Genomic DNA, 22,718 nt, shown 5'->3' with positions numbered 1-22,718 from the left:
GTAATACATTTAAATGTACAGCAACTACATGCAGACATGCTGGCACCAGTATTATGCAGTTGGCACATGGCATGTAGCATGTTACTTCTTTCCATTCAGACAAACTGTAGCAAGAAACTGTACTCATTCAATCTTGCTATCTTAAAGTGTAGCATGTGCAGTTTGTTATCAGTTTCTGAGTGGTTGTATCAAACAGAGCTAGTGAACAGCAACCTGTAATGCATTGTAATTGATTGGTAAATTGATTGATTGATTGATTGATTGATTGATTGATTGATTGATTAATTTACTGATTGGTTGATTGGTTTAGTGATTGATTGATTTACTGATTGATTGATTGATTGATTGATTGATTTCCTGATTGGTCTTTGGATTTGTAAAGCACCATTTTCCACTAGGACATAGTTTTTTATTGTTAGGTTGCGTGAGTGACTGGATGATTGTTTGTTTGTTTAATTTACATCACTTGACATTGATTATATTTTATCAGATTTTGGTGTCAGATACCATTACTACGATTATGAGAATTGGATTAATAGGAAACATGTCTTTAATATATAGTTCGGTAGAAGTTATGAAAGCCAGTCCTTATTAATGAAGGAAGGTTTTCATTTTCGACATAAAACAAAAAGTTTGAAAATGATTTTAGCGTTGGAGACCATTATTTCCATGATATATTGTGAACGTGGTGCCAGTCAAAGAAAGCAGGATTTGCACAGTTTTTTTTTCTTCTACTTTTGTGTTGAATATAAAATGTTGAGTGTGTTTTATTCCCAATGTTTGTCTGTTTTCAAGTAATTCTCAAAGAGTACATTATCAGGTATTATTGCTCCACCACACGTGTAAACATTCATCCGTTTACCTCCATGTTTCAGAGAACAAAAGAATGATCCTATGTGATCCTTATGGCTCTACTGATAAAGATAAAACTAACATGGTAACGTGGGATTGTAACATGGCCTTTTTAAAGTTAGTAGTTAAATGACGAACTAACTCACTGATGTAGACGCAGATTGAGAAAGGTCGAAAAATGGTTTGTTGACAGCAAATAGATATGGTACTAGGTCAGAATAGCACAAACTAAGCCTGGACAGAGTTGAGAAGAATCGTGCGTGACCTTGTAGAATGGCCTTGACGTAGCTGGCCCCAACTCATCAGCTAACTATTAGCTTGATGGTGCATACACAAAGGCATTTCCCAGTTAAATTAGATTTGACAAATGGAAAGTGGAGTGAAGGGATGAAACCATTGTGTCAAATTGTGCATTACTAATAGCACTGTCACACAATAGCCACGCCTTGATCGATCCTGTATACGGTATTTGTATCATAGGGGGCGTGTTGCTGGTTGGGGTCACTTCAGGATAAACCCCAAGAGGCAGGTGTACCAGCTTTACTGTTCCTTTCCTTCTTTTCTAAAACGTGAAAACAGGGAAGGACCCGATATATCATTAACACGTCATGTATGTAAACTGACTCTGGTAAATACTTCAGTGGCAAGAGTTCAGGTCTGGGACACAATATTGAAGGCATAGAAAGGACAGGAAGTGAATGTTTGCTTTGGTATAGCTAGTAAGCCCCCAAGGTTGAGGGTTCGTTGCCAAGATATTATCGTGTGAGGACATTGAACTCACAGCCATCACACGTATCGCTATATATTATACTAAATATATTGGGCTATGATAACATGAATTATTTCCAGTTCTGTTTATAGATATATTTGATATTTATTACACATTTTTATATGTAATACATTGGTCCTAGAATGACAGACTACATATGTATCAAATATACGCTGAATGGCTATACTTTTAATACTCACGTATTTCCCCCCTCGATATATCAAATGAAAGGCCTGCTGCATACGGTACTAGTCGGTGACCAACCGCAACTGCTGTTATTTTAGGGAAACGGTACCATACAGGCGTCTCGGACATTGTGGGCAGTCTATATTTAGAAACTTTCAGGGAATTCGTTTATTGGCCTCTTTTGTTATCAAAAGGGCTCGTAAATAATTCTATATGGAGTTAGCAGAGGATGTACCATGATTTGGTCCAATTGTACGTCAATGAAAATACAAATTAAAAATAAAATAAAATAAAGGTGTTACATAACACTAGCAAATGCAGATAAAGTTTATGATAATGTTTACCTTTATTATCTGTTTACATGCCTATGATAGAATAATATCCTTATTTACATTCTCTCATTTGCAGACTCTTATTCGCATCATCATCATCATCATCATCAGCATCATCAGCATCATCATCATCATCATCATCATCATCATCATGTACACATTAATGCTATAGACGTTGGATATTCTTTTACAGCGTCGAGACGTGATATTTTTCTACCCAGATACATGTTTAGATATTCTAATTGTATAAATTATAATGAAGAAAGACTGACTGATGTTTCACATGTGCAGATGATATTCATTGATTAATCCTTACCCCCGGTATTACTGTAACAGCGCATGTCTTCGATGCGCAGAACTGTGGAGAACTGTGGAGTATTTTTTTAATAGTTGCTGTCACGTATAATCCCGGTGTACAATCCATGCATAGTTTACAGACAATATGGCCTCCCTTAGGCTATCTGGAGAACAATTCATAAAAGTACTCTCTCTCTCTCTCTCTCTCTCTCTCTCTCTCTCTCTCTCTCTCTCTCTCTCTCTCTCTCTCTCTCTCTCTCTCTCTCTCTCTCTCTCTCGAATTTTCAGCCAAACATTCACAATAAAACGCACTCTTCTGTGTGTGTGAAGTTCTGAATCTTCGGATTATTTTATGATATTCTGTGCACAATAGTGGCATTCAGTTTTAGAAAAAAATGTACGTTTAATACTAGAAAAATGTGAAAGTATACATAACAGGCATTCGGGTAAAACCAAAAGTCCCTTAGATACTTTAACTGTAGAGGGCGCCAAATATTGAATCGCCAGCTGACCGTTCAGCTGGTTCATTTCATATTCTCCACATCAGATTTTAATCAGATTGCTCCAAAACACAAGTTACTGTTCTACACACTCCTCATCCCTAGCAGTGAAAATAGACCCAATGCAGCATTGTGCTACCGGAGCGCAGGTAAGTACACTTTTATGAGACAAATGTCCAAAATGGCGATCAGGGCATAGTCTAGTCCTGCTTGCACAGGGAGTAAAGTCGTCCCTTCCTTCTCCTAGGTGTAGTCCAGACATAGTCCTGCTTTCAGACGGTGCACGCGTTTCGCTCAAACCAGAGGGGCGACTTACTTCGTCTACTACAAGCAGGACTAGTCGAGACGGACCATGCAGCTAGGTTACGTGGAAAGGACTATATCAATCATCAATAATACTGGGGGGGGGGGGGGGGGGGGGGGTTCCATGCGGATTGGATTTTTACATTCGCTCCGGCCCTCCCCCGGTTTATTTTCTTAAATGTGGCCGTCAGTCGAGAACCAATATGTGAGTGAGTCAAGCCAACATGTACACGGTTATGACCCAAACACAGTCAAAATTCATAAATAGTTGTTGTGTAACTTTAGGGAAAAGCCACAGTTTGATGACATATTACACCACAATTTGGCTGAAATGGTTACACTAACTCACTGAGGTATGAGGAGCTCTTTTATATGGTGTGAACTTTCTTTGAACGATCAAGCTGACCTTTCCACACAAGCCGTGTACAGTGTAGTCTAGTTCCTACGCTATACAGTATTGTTACGATTTATACCTTCACTCTACCTGGACCACAGTTGGCATCCAGACTATGTTACAATGTGTACAAAGTACAATGTATATTATATGCCCTTTGAAATGGTCAATGACATGGACGTCAGTCGAGGGCGATGGGGCTCTAGTACACTGAAGTCCATATAGATTAGGTTTACTAGAATTCTAAACTGGTACATTACATTTTAAAAAACTTCATTCCCAATACTCAGTCTAGTCAAGACAGTTACAAAAGGTGTTAAATTGTGGTGCTTCCCTGTGGTGAACGAAGTGCAAATGGTGCATGTCAGTAGTAATCCATCACAAACTGACAGGCTGTTGCCATCGCTCATTAATATAAGTTCATTTGATACAGAAACGTTTTTGACCTTTCTAACGCTTCTAGGACTGCACTGATATGCAAATGTCCAACCATGACTCCAACTCCAGTCTGTTTAAACTAAAATCATGTGGGGACACAACAACATCAACCTGTTTATATGAACACAGTTGGGGGCAGCGCAGATTTCTGTGTTGGAACAACCCTCATGACTAGACTGAGTATTGGGAATGAAGTTTTTCAAACGTAATGTACTGTACCAGTTTAGAATTTTAGACTAGGTTTACGTTGACACAGCGATATTTTATTTTGATTGGAGCTCTTGATTTTAGGAACTTGATGAGAGCAAACCATGGAGGCAGTTGGTAATATTGATGAAGAAGAAACTGCACCTGCTATACCATCACCAGCAGTGTTGTTAAATGTCACACCACCACGAGACATGATTGACAACGAAACAACGATCACAATCACACATCTGTTGACAAGACAACCCATTACACTCTATGCATCTTTGATATCACAGAAAAAAAATACATGGGAGTCGTGGGCTCATTATGTGGCAAGCGATGTAGGTAAAGTTGAAGGTAAGTGAATGATTTTGAGGTCAGTTTTGAGTCCAGTAAATCGTACACTGACACAAGACCAAGGATATGAATCACAATGGAAAGATTTACAATTTCCACAGTAGTTGCAGTCTGTTCCTTGCAATGTTCTGATAGCACAATTTGTATTGTACCATACAGGTTTGTTACCACTATTTACAGTTACTTTAAGGTTGCCTTATAACTTTATAACACTGGCACTGGATAGTGACCACAGAAAGATAAATTAGAATACATCTTGGGGACGACTTTGCCTTAAAATCAAAGTTCTCTAATTCTCTCCAAACTTTGCCACTTGGAAGCTTGTTCCTGGTCCTTTTGAAATAATAAAAGAAATTTGGGGGTTCACCATCTTGTTTTCAAGGAAATCGTCAATCGTTTATGTTCCCATACAGTTAACACAGTATTTGGTGGCCATATTGGATTTGGTGGCCATATTGGATTCTAAAATGACTAAATTTTGATCACATTTTTGACCTCTATTTCAAAAACTTGCACAGTGACCCCTGATTTTTTTTATTGATTTTAACTGATTGGAGTTTTCTTGAACAAAGCATTGATGTTGTAACACCATAAGGGAATCTCTCATGAATATTCATGAAGTAATATTTTTGGAACAGGTACTGAGGAATCATGAATATTCATTGTTCAACCATGAATATATTATTTCTGCTGACTCCCATGATGCATTTGCCAACAGCAAAGATACTTTATAAAGGCACAAGATCAACTTGATGTTTCTTTGAAATTGCAAGTAATTGTAGGTGATGTAAAATCATGAAATGACTCCCGAGAACCCATAAGATATGAAAACATCTCTATTTCATGGAGTAGTGTGCCCCTTTAAATAGTTTATTTCCGAGGTGTATTCTGTGTTAACATCAGTCCTTGTTTTGTAAATTTTAATTTTAAAAAACCCAGACATTTTGTTAACTGAAATAGTGATTGTTCAATAGTATGGTAATATTTTCTCACAAATGTCAAATTGCGTTTGAACAGTTGATAATGATGTCTCCATCGGTGGTACTTACTCTGGTGTTGAACCAATGGGATTGTTTTGGAGTATGCAGCCGACTCCTGGTCAGAAGAAAGGAGCCAGACTACGCCAGTTTGATGTGATGAAACCTCGTATCATAGACATTCATGTATTCAAAGGTCACATCAAAGAGAAATTTGATAAATGCTCTGCTGTCGCCATGGCAACAGTAGAAAGATGGTATATAAAACCTGGAGTAAAGAGAATACCCATCACAGAGGGAAATGTACGTGGTACATTGTTTCTACCGCCAGGTAATGATTGTAGGTGTGGAGTGAGTACAACTTCTGCCTGTGATGGCGCCCTTTATTTTAACTGTACCTGGGAACAGCAAATCACACAAACAAAAATGCACTGATAACGTGTAAGCATAAAATGATATATTGTATTTTTACTGAGAACAGTCATCAACATCACTGGCAGATGAAACATACAAGGAAGATTCAAACAAAATTATTTATTTGCGTTCAGAGTGAGATAAAATGTAACATGACATCAGTGACTGTATTTTCATTTGTGTAATATGTAATAAAAATGTCATGCCATTTAATTGAATCTCTATAGTCACTCTGGTTTGGTAGTAACGAACATCATGCCATTTAATTGAATCTCTATAGTCACTCTGGTTTGGTAGTAAAGAACATGTCACTTAATTGAATCTCCATGGTCACTCTAGTTTGGTAGTAACGAACATCATGCCATTTAATTGAATCTCTATAGTCACTCTGGTTTGGTAGTAAAGAACATCATGCCATTTAATTGAATCTCTAGTTTGGTAGTACATGTACATAAAACCATTGCATTGTAAACTGTCACATTTTACAATACATTTTTCAAATTATAATTACATCATTATTGGTTTGATTTTTCTAGACTGATTATTTTTCATTGTATATATGTATGTATGATTTTTGTATGTCTATTTTATTTGTAACTAGGTGCTGGACCTTTCCCACTGATCATAGATCTATGGGGGGGAGGTGGTGGTATCATTGAATACAAATCATCTCTCCTCGCTTCCCATGGTTTTGCTGCTGCAGTGTTAGCATATTTCAACCACCCTGACCTGCCAGATTTAGGGGTCGATATAGACTATTTTGAGGTAATATCATGGTTTATATGGAATACTGTGAGGTAATATGGGAATTATATAGAGCACTTTGAGGTAATGGGTTGATATGGATTACTTTGAGGTAATGGGTTGATATGGAGTACTTTGAGGTAATGGGTTGATACAAAGTACTTTGCAGTAATGGGTTGATATGGAGTACTTTGAGGTAATGGGTTGATATGGAGTACTTTGAGGTAATGGGTTGATATAAAATACTTTGAGGTAAAGGGTTGATACAAAGTACTTTGAGGTAATGGGTTGATACAAAGTACTTTGAGGTAATGGGTTGATATGGAGTACTTTGCAGTAATGGGTTGATATGGAATACTTTGAGGTAATGGGTTGATATGGAGTACTTTGAGGTAATGGGTTGATATGGAGTACTTTGCAGTAATGGGTTGATATAAAATACTTTGAGGTAAAGGGTTGATACAAAGTACTTTGAGGTAATGGGTTGATATGGAGTACTTTGCAGTAATGGGTTGATATAAAATACTTTGAGGTAATGGGTTGATATGGAGTACTTTGAGGCAATGGGTTGATATGGAGTACTTTGAGGTAATGGGTTGATATGGAGTACTTTGAGGTAATGGGTTGATATGGAGTACTTTGCAGTAATGGGTTGATATGGAATACTTTGAGGTAATGGGTTGATATGGAGTACTTTGAGGTAATGGGTTGATATGGAGTACTTTGCAGTAATGGGTTGATATAAAATACTTTGAGGTAAAGGGTTGATACAAAGTACTTTGAGGTAATGGGTTGATATGGAGTACTTTGCAGTAATGGGTTGATATAAAATACTTTGAGGTAATGGGTTGATATGGAGTACTTTGAGGCAATGGGTTGATATGGAGTACTTTGAGGTAATGGGTTGATATGGAGTACTTTGAGGCAATGGGTTGATATGGATTACTTTGAGGTAATGGGTTGATATAGAGTACTTTGAGGCAATGGGTTGATATGGAGTACTTTGAGGTAATGGGTTGATGCAAAGTACTTTGAGGTAATGGGTTCATATAGAGTACTTTGAGGTAATGGGTTCATATAGAGTACTTTGAGGTAATGGGTTGATATGGAGTACTTTGAGGTAATGGGTTGATGCAAAGTACTTTGAGGTAATGGGTTCATATAGAGTACTTTGAGGTAATGGGTTGATATAGAGTACTTTGAGGTAATGGGTTGATACAAAGTACTTTGAGGTAATGGGTTCATACAAAGTACTTTGAGGTAATGGGTTCATATAGAGTACTTTGAGGTAATGGGTTGATATAGAGTACTTTGAGGTAATGGGTTGATATAGAGTACTTTGAGGTAATGGGTTCATATAGAGTACTTTGAGGTAATGGGTTGATACAAAGTACTTTGAGGTAATGGGTTGATATGGAGTACTTTGAGGTAATGGATTCATATAGAGTACTTTGAGGTAATGGGTTCATATAGAGTACTTTGAGGTAATATGGGAATATATAGAGTACTTTGAGGTATTCCAGTTTCCCACTTGCACAGCCATTTTTAAAAAAAATTGTTACAAGAAAGTGCCAAAGCTAATGAAAATGAAAGGCCATTGGTGCCAATGATATGCCAGTAAACAAAGCAGTCAACCAAATGCATAAAGATAACTCTGAAAGTCAAAGAAACAGGTTTCTTGTTTGTGAATAGCACTCCTAGTGGCCAAACTATACAATCTTTTGTTTTTGTGATATACAGAATATTGTGTATTTGGGGTATATGTAGAATTCCTTGAAGTACTGTAGTTTTGTATTGCTGTGTGTACATATATATATATATATATATATATATATATATATATATATATATATATATATATATATATATATATATATATATATATATATATATATATATATATATATATATATATATATATATACATATATCTGAGATGTACAAGACACTACAGAATTACTGTATCCTATTGTATAAAACAAGAAGAGTGAAGGCAACTTGAGGAACGACTCAAGGTTCATATGATGAAAATTTGAATTATAAAGTCGGTGAATTTTAATACTGCAATATATACTTTTGTCATTGCATTAAAATCTGATTTTTGTCTCACACCCACAGGAAGCATATGACTTGTTGTGTAGTCACCCAAACATTGATTCTGATAACGTCGGTGCTTTGGGTGTTTCCCAGGGTGTGTGTTTGTGTTTGGAAATGGCTGCCGAGTCCAAGATCAAGGTATATTCTACTCTAGTATATTTCATGCACACCACCAGTATTCAGTCATTTGTAGTTTTCTGTATATACAACTTTCCAATGTATGCACTGTCCAGTCTCGATAAAAACTGTAGCCATACCAAGTTTACAGTCATCACTGGTACCTGAAACTGAATCCATGTATCGCACTCAGTAAAATAAAGATTAAAGGGGAACACCACTCCAGAAAATGAAGTCTATTTTTCATAAATTTGGGGTTCTAGAGAGTCATTTCATGATTTTACATCACATAAATTTTGTGCAATAGGCCATTGCAGACTGCAAACAGGAAATTGAGAATACAGCGCCCTCGCTCAAATGGGGGGTATCATCACCTCATAGTACCATAGCTTTGTTCCTTGTATTCTGTAGAAGTGTAAATCAGAGATGTTTTTCGCATTGTTCAGACATCAAGGAAAGCAGCAGTGCTCTATGATTAACCAAGTAACCTATACCATGTATACCCCCAAGGTACAAACAGACAGGAAGTAGAGCGCCACCATGGCAAATTTTGGAAAGGCCAATTGCCAAGAAACACCAAATTGAAACTTGTTTCACATTGATTACTGTGACTGTCCTATCAGTAGTCAACCATTCTCCATGGGCGTTAGTAAATAAGTAGTCATGAACATGTATTGTTCATCTAATACACAATACATGTGTGCTATTATAAACTCCCATGAGGCAATGCTAGACCACTCCTAGGACAATGAATGCGAAGCAAGATTCAATTTGGCATTTCTAGGCAATTGCATGTAATTTATATAACTTGAACTTAACGTTTACGAAAATGCCTTCATTTCCTTGAGTGATGTTCCCCTTTAATATGTATCCATTTAGGGGAGATATTATGGGATATAGATTTAGAAGACATTGTATACGGACAGCTCATGTAGAGTTTGACCATGATATTTGAAAGAAAACTGATTCAGTTGTTGATGAATATAGATCAATTCAATTTACTTTAATACCACAAGAAATTCAGACTCATAAAATGGATATATTGTTCAGTTGTGACAACGATATTTCAGTGCATTTCAAACTTTCAGACTTAAGGATACTTCTGTTTGTATTTTGTAACAAAAGGATACTACATTTGACAAGTCTTGACCTTTGACCATTTGCAAACAATTTGACTTCATTTCATTTTTCTCCTCGTTCTTTCAGATGAAATGTGCAATTTTAACAAATGGTGGACTCCTACGTTCTCACCTAACAAGTATCAGAGTGGGAAGAACACTAGTATTTCAACCAGGGTGTGTGTTTTATATTATTAATTTGTGCTGGTTACACCAAAACATACCTGAAAATGGTTCAATCCCCAGGCATTTCTGTGTACCCAATACAAATAAACTACCGGGACCATTTCATTGTTTTTTTTCAAGAATTGTGAATTTTGTAGGATGTTGACATGGTTTGATTACAGATTCACTGAGTGAAAATATATTGAGTTGATTACCTGGAAAAAACCACCTAGTTTCACAAATGCCCGTCAAGATACACATTTCGAATCGTGATGTATTACCTACCAATCGTATGGTTTTTTTAAAAGTGATTTCATGTATTGTGCGAGAATTTCTTGATTTTTTTCTACACCATGAAATACAAGTGTTTATGATCTCTAATTTGAACATTACAGATCAGATGAACACTTAGATATTCCAAGAGATGAAGATGGCAATTACTTCATGCGGTACGCTTTTAATATTGATGAACTCGTTAAAGAGTATGGTGAGGAATGCTTTGTAAAGGTATGTGATGTAGCTAGGAATAGGACAGCATTATTTGTATTATAACACATGGTGTTCGTAAAGCCTTCAGTGATCATGTCACATGGTATGGACTATTGACCTATAGTGACCTCAATTTGCATATGGGAGCACTATTCACATTCTATTTTCCCTAGGGCAATGAATATTCATATAGCACAGAAGTCTTATGGAGATTTGCTTTGACCATGGAAAGAATGTGTATCTGAGAATGTGATGTGTTATAAAACACTTATCACCTGGCCTTATTTGGGCACTATTTGATTTCATATTACCCCTCATGTTGTTATGTAGAAACTATTTCCTTTGGCTTTCAGCCTCAGAAAATAGTTGCTACATCACAGTTCTCATGGTAATAGACATCTACTAGCACCCTCATAACCAGGCAATAAATGTATTATAGTGTTATTATTGAACTCCCTAACTCCTCAGTATTTTGCAATAATGTAATTATTGAACTCCCTAACTCCTCAGTAATTTGAAATAGTGTAATTATTGAACTCCCTAACTCAGTGTTTTGAAAAAGTGTAATTATTGAACTCCCTAACTCCTCAGTATTTTACAATAGTGCAATTATTGAACTCCCTAACTCCTCAGTATTTTTGCAATAGCGTAATTTGTTGAACTCCCTGAGTTCACATTATTTTGTAATGGAGAGTAACTATTGTGCTCCCTAAGTCCACACTATTTGCTAATGAGTGTAACTGTTATACTCTCTAATTCCACAGTATTTTGTAGTAGTGTAATTATTGAGCTCCATCCATAATTTCACATTATTTTGTAAAAGGTGTCACTGACAAATGAAATCTTGGAATACAAAATGTAATGCACTGCAACAGTAAATTTAGTTTGGTTGTCAAATACAATAACCAATGATGCAAATATTGTATATTACAGGTAGAAAATATCAACTGTCCATGTTTATTTCTCATAAGTGGTGACGATCCATCGTACCAACCTGAGGAACATTTACAGACGGTAAATATTCAACTTTATCTCGATATTTGACATTACAAATAGACATACGACAAGTGTCCAAGTTGTAGGATGCATTGGTTATATTCTCTGACACAAGCATTTACTGTTTATCTAACACATTTTTAAATATCTTCTCTTTTTTTTTTTGGGGGGGGGGGTTAAGTTGTGCATTTAGGGGAGGGGTTAAGTTATCCTGTTAGTTCATGGTTAAAAAAAAATCTCTCTTTTTTTCACAGATATATCAGAAAATGTCAGCTGTTGGAAAGCAAGATTTAGTTAAAGTTCTTAGATATCCCAAGGCTGGTCATCTATTGGAACCACCATATGCACCGTTATGTCCAATGTCATATATCTATGTACCAGTTTCATGGCCAGGTAATTAATTTTTGGCCCCAATGGTCAAAGCTTAGAAGGTGCTACTAGAAATAGACTTTGTCTGTCCATATGGTGTCCATCTATGTCACATTGTGTCCATGTGCGTGTCCATTCCATATATGTGTCCCCACTTCTGTCCATGTGTGTGTCCATTTATGTGTCCCTGCTTCTGTCCATGTGTGTGTCCATGCTTCTGTCCATATGTGTGTCCATCTGTGTGTCCCTGTTCCTGTCCATGTGCATATGTCCCTGCTTCTGTCCATGTGTGTGTGTCCCTGCTCCTGTCCATCTGTGTGTCCATCTATGTGTCCCAGCTTCTGTCCATGTGTGTGTGTGTCCCTGCTTCAGTCCATGTGTGTGTCCATCTAAGTGTCCATGCTTCTGTCCATGTGTGTGTCCATGCTTCTGTCCATGTGTGTGTCCATATGTATGTCCCTGCTCCTGTCCATCTGTGTCCATCTATGTGTCCCTGCTTCTGTCCATCTATGTGTCCCTGCTTCTGTCTATGTGTGTGTCCCTGCTCCTGTCCATCTGTGTGGCCATCTGTGTGTCCCTGCTCCTGTCCATCTGTGTGTCCATCTATGTGTCCCAGCTTCTGTCCATGCGTGTGTGTGTCCCTGCTTCAGTCCATGTGTGTGTCCATCTAAGTGTCCATGCTTCTGTCCATGTGTGTGTCCATCTGTATGTCCTTGCTCCTGTCCATCTGTGTCCATCTATGTGTCCCTGCTTCTGTCCATCTATGTGTCCCTGCTTCTGTCTATGTGTGTGTCCATGTTTCTGTCCATGTGTGTGTGTCCATCTAAGTATCCATGCTTCTGTCCACGTGTGCATGTTGAGGCACATCTCTTTCAAACCTGGCACAAATGGTGACTGGCAGACAATGGCATAGTGTCACTTGCTGTCATGACCTTCTCAAACTTGACTGTGGAAATTACAGCCTTTTTATTTGTATGGAAAAAAGAGGAAATTGCAAGGGGAAGGGCACCAGTGTTAGGCATTTTTTGCAGGGGGTCACCAGAATAATATATAGCACTGTGAAGGAGAATCATCCAGGCCCCAAGGGAGCCAGAATTGTCTCATAGGACTGGCATTTTGAAAAAAAAATGTTTTTGCATGTGTATGTGTGTGTTTCTGTCTGTCTGTCTGTCTGTCTGTCTGTCTGTCTGTCTGTCTGTCTGTCTGTCTGTCTGTCTGTCTGTCTATCTGTCTATCTGTCTGTCTATACTTGTGTCTGTCTATACATATGCAAACTTTGTTTCTGGAAGGCATCCTTCAATGTTTTATGTTGTCAATGTGTTGGCAACTGTGACCTGTGACCACTGTTTCAGAGAGATAGATTCTTATTTCATGTGCTCCATAGCTCTCACATTGACATCCTTGTTGCATACCATTGACATACATTGTATCATTAACAGCTACTTCATGTACATTTCCTATCTTAGGAGGGCCTACTTTATTCTATGTTCTATTTGGTGGAGAACCTAAACCTCATGCTGAGGCACAGAAACATTCTTGGAAATCCATCCTGCAGTTTTTTGATGAAAACCTGCGATGTGACAAGTCAAGAAAAGGAGCCAAGCTTTGATATTACTTTCTACAATCTGAACTGTGTTATCATTTCTGAATATATTTTTTTATGTTGTGGCAGTTCTTTACCTTTACATAAGGTAAAATTCATAATTTTGTTATGACATGTGTTACTTTTAAAGCTAATCATGTGACACTAATATTATTGGTGAGGGGTTTAACTGGACTCTATAGGAAACATGGTTATATTCAGAAAGGTATTGCAAAATCCAAATATGGTGTTAGTAAGCTCAAAGAAATCCTAATATGGTATTAGTAAGCTCAAAGAAATCCTAATATGGTATTAGTAAGCTCAAAGAAATCCAAATATGGTATTAGTGAGCTTAAAGAAATCCAAATATGGTATTAGTAAGCTCAAAGAAATCCAAATATGGTATTAGTGAGCTTAAAGAAATCCAAATATGGTATTAGTAAGCTCAAAGAAATCCAAATATGGTATTAGTAAGCATTATTGAAATAGATGCCTTAGCTAAATGATAGCAATTTCCAATAATATGGTTATTAAAAAAACAAAAAACATTTTACATATGTTTTAACGGAAACCATTATACAGCTGTGTTGTGTTTTTTTGATAAATTTAAAATTTTAATCTGTACAAGTCAAGCTTAAAATCCTGCACTGTTGTAAGATGTTCTTGACAGTTTGATCACATCCCACCCATACAGACTTAACTACAACAGCGGAAAAACCAATCGTTCATCTAACTAAAGATAGACACAAACTAAAACAGTGTTGCAACATATTGGTATAAACTATGGAATGGGCATTGGTTTTAATGGTAGCAACAGTAGGGTAGTGTTTCTGATAACCTGATCATTTTGGGTGACTTTCTGTGTGTAAACTATCCTGATTACAGGGTGATTACATGTATACCTACACAACATAGGCACCTACTTGTGTAATTTACCATAGTGAACAATAGTTTTAGTTTGTGTCAACTGTAAACATATTTATTTTGGTGCATGAAAAATTTTGGCAGAACGGTAATTTAGGGTGTGTGAGGTCCTTTTTTAATTTGTCAGACAGTACTACTTGTAAATAACTTATCTGGTTGGCCTGCCCAAGTCCGTACAACTGTTGTTGACAAGCTTTCACAATAGCTGAGTTTAGAAATATGACAACTCATTAGAATATGTTTGTTGGACTTATTTGCACGGGAAAAGCTTTTGTGCATAATCAACTGAACTAAATCCAGTGCTCAAAAGCATACGACTACAGTATCATAGTAAGCTGAAATCTAGGTTTCCACAGTTGTATTTACCCAAATTGGAACAGTTCAATTTTCAAACCAAAAATTTCATGTAGCTATGGCGCCATCCATTTTGATACTGCAATGTCATACGGTAGTCATGGTTGAAACAATCAGAAAATGTTACCTTGTGTGATAAGTTGATCCTGTTTACTGACATCACATAGCTCCATTCTCCTCATTGATTCACATCATGTTGGGATGCTGACAACAGTCGGTAGATGTGAGATCCTGTAACTCTTTGTAACCTGTTTTCTGGCCAATACTTCATCCAAACAAAATATATGAATTCTGTTTGCTAAGCATGTATGGGGGGGGGGGAGATAACACTGTCAAGATCATGCAACTACAATGAAGGGTTCCAAAGCTAGTGCAATTCTAGTTTCTCATCAGACTCTATGGTGCAATAATCATTGTATTTACATCACTTTCATATTTCATGTTGAAATATTTACAAGTTTGATACCATTCAATGTTATCATTGTAGTAAAATTATGTACTTTTTCTTCTTTTGAACACTTTCTTATTGGGTAAATGGATAAAATACTACTACATGCTGCACATGAACTATGAACATTTTCAAATGTACTATCTACAAGATTTTATTTAAATTTGATTTGTTGAGTGTGGGGGGTGGGGGGTGGAATGAGTAATTTGCCATGTTATACCTCAATTGCACAGATTGTATAAATAACTTATAAATAATCTATATGGAATGAGAATTCAGAGGAATTGTAAAAAATTAAGAATTATACTGTTTTTAGTTTCTTTAAATAAATGTTTGTCTTTGGACAAAATAACAGACAAAGTGTACGTAATTCTCTGTGAATGAAGAATATATGTCTTGACTCTGTGTCTTCCTCTTTCTGTTCTTACATCATGTCTAATTTGAAGCACCACATCACATAACATCACTACATTAGTATGAGTCATATCCCACATGGAGTTAAAATTATATGTATCATGCCCACATGGAGTTAGACAAATATGCATTGTGTCCCCACCGAGTTAGATAAATATATACTGTGCCCGCACTGAGTGAGATGAGTGTGCACTGTGTATGCACTGAGTTAGATGAGTATACACTATGCCCCCACGGAGTTAAATGAGTATACACTGTACTGAGTTAGATGAGTATACACTGTGACCCCACTGAGTTAGATGAGTATAAACTGTACTGAGTTAGATGAGTATACACTGTGCCCCCACCCCACTGAGTTAGATGAGTATGCACTTTGCCCCCACTGAGTTAGATGAGTGCTCACTGTGCCCCACCCCACCGAGTTAGATGAGTATACACTGTGCCCCCACTGAGTTAGATGAGTGTTCACTGTGCCCCCACTGAGTTAGATGAGTATACACTGTGCCCCCACTGAGTTAGATGAGTGTTCACTGTGCCCCCACTGAGTTAGATGAGTACGCACTGCCCCTACTGAGTTAGATGAATACGCACTGCCCCTACTGAGTTAGATGAGTATACACTGTGTCCCCACTGAGATACACAAGTATACACTGTGCCCCCATCGAGTTAGATGAGTATACACTGCTCCCACTAAGTTAGATGAGTACGCACTGCCCCTGAGTTAGATGACACCGAGTTAGATGAGTATACACTGTACCATGGTAATTGCAGTTTTGTTGTATCTATATTATAATTCATTGACTATGTTAATCACTTATTCATAGATCCATATCAAAATTGATTACCCTTCATTTCATATTAACAATATCCAATTATTAGTATTATATGGATTACTTTACATTGACATTATTTGATATTCTTCTCTCTGTGTTTCAATAGGTTTAATTAGCTCATTAAAGGTATCAAAGTACAAAGCATAAATGTCAGGGTATCAAAACACACAGAATAGACGTGGAGGGTTAAAAGTAATTAATAACTTTTACTCATTAACAACACTAGGCTCAATTACCCAGAATCACACTTCTGGGGGAGCTACTACGAGACCACCACTCTCGTCTAGGTGATCCCATAGTAGAGCCCCCAGCGGTGAGAGTCTGGGTAACCGAGACTATACCAATTCTGACATTTCATCATCGGTGGTGGTGGTGGTGGTGGTGGTGGTGGTGGTGGTGGTGGTGGTGGTGGTGGTGGTGGTGGTGGTGGTGGTGGTGGTGGTGGTGGTGAAATTAAAACAAAGAAATTATCAGTTCTTTGGTTTGCTAAACGTTTTATTTATTGCTACACATTGAATCGATCCATAGTTTCTATGAAATTTAATTTTCAAACAAACAAAAATGTGAGTAGTTTAGATTTGACTAGATATACCATATCCGTTTGTTCACCATAGGAAATACTTCACACTTCGTGCATTTCATAGACAGATCTTCAATATCCTCTATTGACACACTGTGAAAATAAGTTTTTAAAAATTAATATACTTATAATTGTAATGAGGCTGAAAATCTACTACTATCAGAGAGGTTGTGAATTTGATAACAATCGGCTTTTGGAGTAACATTCAAATTTAGAGGTGTTTTGTACAACCATGTGCAATATTTACCCTCTTGTTTTTGTACCCTCGTTATAAATTCTTACTCAGTCCCCCTCCATTTTTTCCTGACCACCCTTCTTCAAGATTGGGTTAGTATGGCAATAACGCCATTTTAAGTTTATGCCCGATTCATAGCTGTTATCGAATATACTATACTATACTATTATACTATACTATACTATACTATACTATACTATACTATACTATACTATACTATACTATACTATACTATACTATGCTAATTACTATACTATTTACAATACTATACTATACTATACTATACTATACTATACTATACTATACTATACTATACTATACTATACTATACTATTTACTATACTATACTATACTAATTACTATACTATTTACTATACTATACTATACTATACTATACTATACTATACTATACTATACTATACTATACTATACTATACTATACTATACTATACTATACTATACTATACGATAGAACCAGACATGCTAAGATTCAGAGGTTGACATGCTAATATTGACAGCTGTATTCATCCACTATTCTAAACATGCAAGTACATTTGTCATCGAAGATTTTTTCTGTTATGTTACTTACTGGAGTATTGGCATACGTAGGCTCTTTTGTTATCGCAGTAACCATCATCCCATTGCCAGTCTTTTAATCGCCTGTTAAAAATAAGATAAAACATTCAAAGTGTTATGTGTAGTCATGGTTACAACACATGTATGTGCAGTACAAGGTTCGAGTTTTTTTCAAGCTGTCTGGTGATTGGTCAAGAACAAGTCACGTGGGATAAACTAAATTACGATTATTTCCTGACGTCACCAAACAACTTGAAATTACAATGTATTATTGTATTATTGATATAATAATGTCTAATATACTTTCATGGGAAGAGGTTGAAGAAGAAATTGATGATGATGATGATGATGATGATGATGATGATGATGATGATGATGATGATGATGATGATGATGATGATGATGATGATGATGATGATGATGATGATGATGATGATGATGATGATGCTGATGATGATGATGATGATGATGGTGGTGAGGATGCGGTGGTGGTGGTGGTGGTGGTGGTGGTGGTGGTGGTGGTGGTGGTGGCGGTGGCGGCGGCGGCGGCGGCGGCGTCGGCGAGGGTCTTTATCATCTTAGAATTCTTCAGGGAAGTTTAGTAAAGAATAAACTTTGGAGGAGTTGCTCAAATTTTAATGTGATTCAATATCAAACTAACCATAGCTGTCCACAATCCTGGCCATTGGTATTTTTCTTGTTATTATCGTTTGGTTCTCCAGGGGCCCAGTTGTCGTAATCGCCTTCTATCAGTTCAGTACCGTCTGTCCAGACATACTTCCCCTCCTCTGCGATATCATTCAACCCAAGCCATACACTCTTTATACGTGTGCCGCCCATCTCTTGTCGGAGATATTCAGCAACAGCGTTATGGAGCTGCCTGTCTCGTATTTGTACCAACTCTCCCTCCTGATTCTTACATGCTTCGTTTGCGTCGGCCCAGGTTAGGGGATCAGTGTACAGGTGATACGTGTATCCCGAACAAATAGGGGCAATATCTGGAAAATATATCGTTAATTTAAGTTACATGTTATTGTAAGAACTACGTGATTTTTTCACAGTTTTAAGTAACTTTCACATAAATATAACCATTTTTCAAAGTTTAAAATGACATCATCTGAAAGAAATTACGTTGTGTTTTTCCTGTCCTGGCAGTGGGGTTTATGTTTTAATTTGTCGTGATTCGTAATTATCACTTCTGTTGGACCCTGGGAATTTTCAATCCCTGGATTGCACTATTCTTTTTCTTTCATTGTAGTGGTCTGGTCTGTCGCACTAGTGGTCATCAAAAAGGAGTGCTTCGGCTAACAAAATTAGTAGTCCACAGAAGTTAGACCACTGCTTTTAATCACTCCTGTAGGGAACATGATACATTTTGTGGAAAAAAAGTGAAGAGTGAAAGTGACGTAGCTAGGGGAAACATAATTTGGTTCTTGGGAGATTTACCTTTAGTGTGTCAAGTTTACAGTACATTTTAAGAAATAGCTTGAACTCTAACAAAAACATTCCTCGATATTGTTTAAAAGGCACAAGCTGGGTTGATGCGTTTTGGAGGCGTAATTTTTTATGTAGATTAAAAAATGCCTGCAGTAAGACTTATTCTACTCACTGAAGTGTATCTAACCATCGATTGCCATTGACAGAACTCTAACCGGGTATTTTGGAAATAGACATGAATGATTCGATTATACGTATACTAAATGTTGAGGAAACCACTAGTATGTCAACAGGTGTGTTAACAACGACTTATCGAAAGCATACCTGAACAATTAACCTTAACATCATACTGGTATAGTTTAATTATAGTTTTATGTGAGTATTTTTCACTTTAGTCTAATAACTTATCAACTCAGCGTGTGCTGGTTTGACTGTTGGAATTTCTATAACTGTATTGACACTTCTTGTAGACAAGATAAAAATGTACACCGCAGAATACAGAACTATAAAAACACGTCGCGATATCACATGCATCTACCCTAGCCTAGGGATGTATTGCTTCGGTGTCGGTAACACAATATTACATCCAGAGCTACATCTACGTGGATAGAAATATAGTCATATAGCTATTGATACTGCTTCTCGTCCCGATCGATCGGACACAAATGAAAAAAACAACAACCCAAAACATGAAATTGAAAAATGCATGTGAATTTTGTTATACTAGTACTTACTTTGTCCAAATGCTGGACTACACAATGCCAGTACGAACAGACAGCCTACCAATTGAACCATGGTGGTTTAGCTCAACTTCAGCTAGATTTCACGATGTGTTAAAAACTGCCAATAGTGTGTTGTTATATAGACAGACGTAATTAGCTTAATTAAATTCCGATAGGGTATAAATAACGAGTTATACTCAACCAATATCCGTTCCTCGTTTTCAAAATGATTTTAATTGCATCAATTGTATTGATTACACTAATTTATTGACACATTGAACATTGGATGTACGTCATTATATTTGACACAAATAACTATGATGATGATGATGATGATGATGATGATGATGATGATGATGATGATGATGATGATGATGATGACGATGATGATGATGATGATGATGATGGAATAGCTAATAGGGGGCTCAGCTATGTCCTGATATGACATTGAACTTTGAAGTTTGGATTAGTGTCGAAGCAGACTTCAATTCTACGGAATTCTTCATGTAACAGGTGCAGTCAACGAAGCTGTTCGTGCAAAAAGCTAACTGTTCGTACACAATTTTTCATTCGTCGGAGATTTTGATGGTTTGGCTAGTGGAGGGGGGGGGGTGGCAGCATTATAGTGGGATAAACTTGTATTTCTGCAGACTGTGTTGACAAGGGGAGAATTAAGGTAAATTATTTCAGTGGGCTAAACTTATGTTTGTGCAGACTGTGTTGACAAGTGAGAAGGTAAAGGTACGGACAATGCAGCAATTCAATGCTAAACGATGGGGGAATGGGCAGGGGGCGCTTTCTAAAAAATAATTAAGAAATTTGACTCGTTGGCTGTACGTCATGTAATATAGTTTCCAGTGTGTACTTTCATTTTAGACATTACAAAAATGATGTTAATGTCAAGAATATATATTTTGGGGATCGTGCAATTAACTTTGTCCAATATCATGCCAAGTGAATGTCATCAACAAAGCCCCATCCAAATCAATCAAACCATAAATGGTATGATCAAACAATAATACTATCTCCTCTGTTTTTTGAAAGGATAGATTGTAATATGGTTAAGAATTATACAAAAGAATTCCATTCCTAAGTGTTGAATTATATTGGAGATATCCAATCTCGCTCTATCATAAAATAGCACACAAATTAATTTTTGAAGTTTATTGCTGGAAAGAAGGAAGAGAAACACATTTGATGAAGGTCATAAAAAAACGTGAAAATAATAAATTATGCAAAATGAATAATTGCCAAAATGATCATTTCACAGTCAGTTCTGTGGAGGTAGCACATCTCTCCATAAAACCATATACATGTACCTTGATAGATTTTAGTCAATACGAAAACGAGCAAGATGAAATATACACAGTAGTCTAGCTAGTCTATTGCTAGACTGTACGACACGTCGTGTCGTTCCGCCTTCACCGGCCTCCTCTCGAATTGACCGATGTGTGAGGGCGCCCCGTCATAGCGTACCTTACAGCCTAGTCTATTGCTTGGATTTTAAAGTTTACATCCTGTACATTATTTGCTTTGTAGTATCACTGGTTACTATAGCAACAAAATGGTGTTCACGTGTCACTAAATTGAGGTCATTGTCTATTCACTTCATTGGGTGATGACATCAATAGAAGTTATTAAAAGATCGTTGACCTTTTCCGTCAGGTCAAGTACATATTGCGAGGATGACATCAGTGATTCAAAGACCACACTCAAGTTCACAGTCATTATTGAATGTTAATGAAAGACCCTCAGCATAATGTTAATAGTGCTCACAGTGAACCACTGTGGTGTGACCCTTACCAGTAAGTTCAAAGATCATGGTACACACCTTGTATTGACCTGTAAGTACTCTTTCTATATCTAAATGCTAATGTTCATCAAGTGGGTAGATGTGAAGGTGTACAATTTAAAAAAACACAGTTTGCAAAGTCTGTCACACAAATAGGGTAGAAGATGAATACTATTTTCAATTTGAATGTCCGGTCAGTTTCTCCATACTGGGGGAGGGGCAGTGGATTGATAGAGGGTCACCCTGTTTTTGAAATTGGCAGTAGGGAGGTCACCCTGTTTTGCATTGTAATTTTGGATAATTTTGAAACATTATGGTCAGTGTGTTCTGGACTGTGATAGAAGAAAAATCCATTTCTACAATGGTATGAACTTGTCTGAGTTGTTCTTGTCCCCATTTCCTTACCACACTCGTTACAGAAAAGCAGTGAAAGTTTACCTAAAAGGCTATGAATATTCTAAAAAATTACCTTAAATAGAGCCAAAACACCACAAGATCTACTAGGGGAGAACCCCTAGGATGAATGGGAGGCACTCAAGTCAACCAACAATCAGATACGGTCATGATGTTGTTAAACTTTTCATGAATATTCTAAACCTATCAAAAGATTAACTGCTAATTTTAGATGGTACTGTCTTTTAAAAGATGTGAAATTATTGCCAGGAAAGTCAAAGAATTCCCTTAGAAGATTCTTAATAACACTCCCCCTACCAATGAT

At 36.9% G+C, this 22,718-nt stretch overlaps 2 protein-coding genes across 2 annotated transcripts; one reads left to right on the top strand and one right to left on the bottom strand.

Moving 5' to 3' along the window:
- Positions 1-4,382: 4,382 nt before the first annotated feature.
- Positions 4,383-13,821, top strand: LOC144444537 (bile acid-CoA:amino acid N-acyltransferase-like). The gene is made up of 9 exons (XM_078133988.1): positions 4,383-4,617; positions 5,635-5,925; positions 6,610-6,773; positions 8,871-8,987; positions 10,173-10,261; positions 10,645-10,756; positions 11,672-11,752; positions 11,989-12,127; positions 13,543-13,821. The coding sequence occupies exons 1-9, from the start codon at positions 4,383-4,385 to the stop codon at positions 13,710-13,712; spliced, it is 1,398 nt and encodes a 465-aa protein (XP_077990114.1). The 3' UTR covers positions 13,713-13,821.
- A 3,322-nt stretch (positions 13,822-17,143) lies between these two features.
- On the bottom strand, positions 17,144-20,346 carry LOC144453409 (C-type lectin mosGCTL-1-like). The gene is made up of 4 exons (XM_078144695.1): positions 20,221-20,346; positions 18,711-19,047; positions 18,063-18,133; positions 17,144-17,331 (listed from the first exon to the last, which is right to left on the bottom strand). Exons 1-4 carry the CDS (start codon positions 20,279-20,281, stop codon positions 17,321-17,323), a joined length of 480 nt encoding a protein of 159 aa, XP_078000821.1. The 5' UTR covers positions 20,282-20,346; the 3' UTR covers positions 17,144-17,320.
- Between the last annotated feature and the right edge of the window lie 2,372 nt (positions 20,347-22,718).

The sequence above is a fragment of the Glandiceps talaboti genome, chromosome 2 (assembly GCF_964340395.1).
Source record: "Glandiceps talaboti chromosome 2, keGlaTala1.1, whole genome shotgun sequence".
Lineage (NCBI taxonomy): Eukaryota > Metazoa > Hemichordata > Enteropneusta > Spengelidae > Glandiceps > Glandiceps talaboti.
Note: the sequence above shows the minus strand (reverse complement) of the source record. Positions and strands in the feature narration are given on the sequence as shown.

What these genes read in the sequence shown, in the direction of transcription:
- LOC144444537 (XM_078133988.1), top strand. Translation starts at nt 4,383, where the DNA reads ATGGAGGCAGTTGGTAATATTGATGAAGAAGAAACTGCACCTGCTATA. An exon ending in CTGCCGAGTCCAAGATCAAG is followed by an intron (nt 8,988 to 10,172) that starts GTATATTCTACT and finishes TCGTTCTTTCAG; the next exon opens with ATGAAATGTGCAATTTTAAC. An exon ending in GTGAGGAATGCTTTGTAAAG is followed by an intron (nt 10,757 to 11,671) that starts GTATGTGATGTA and finishes TGTATATTACAG; the next exon opens with GTAGAAAATATCAACTGTCC.
- LOC144453409 (XM_078144695.1), bottom strand. Translation starts at nt 20,281, where the DNA reads ATGGTTCAATTGGTAGGCTGTCTGTTCGTACTGGCATTGTGTAGTCCA. An exon ending in TAGTCCAGCATTTGGACAAA is followed by an intron (nt 19,048 to 20,220) that starts GTAAGTACTAGT and finishes TATATTTTCCAG; the next exon opens with ATATTGCCCCTATTTGTTCG. An exon ending in CAGGATTGTGGACAGCTATG is followed by an intron (nt 18,134 to 18,710) that starts GTTAGTTTGATA and finishes TATTTTTAACAG; the next exon opens with GCGATTAAAAGACTGGCAAT.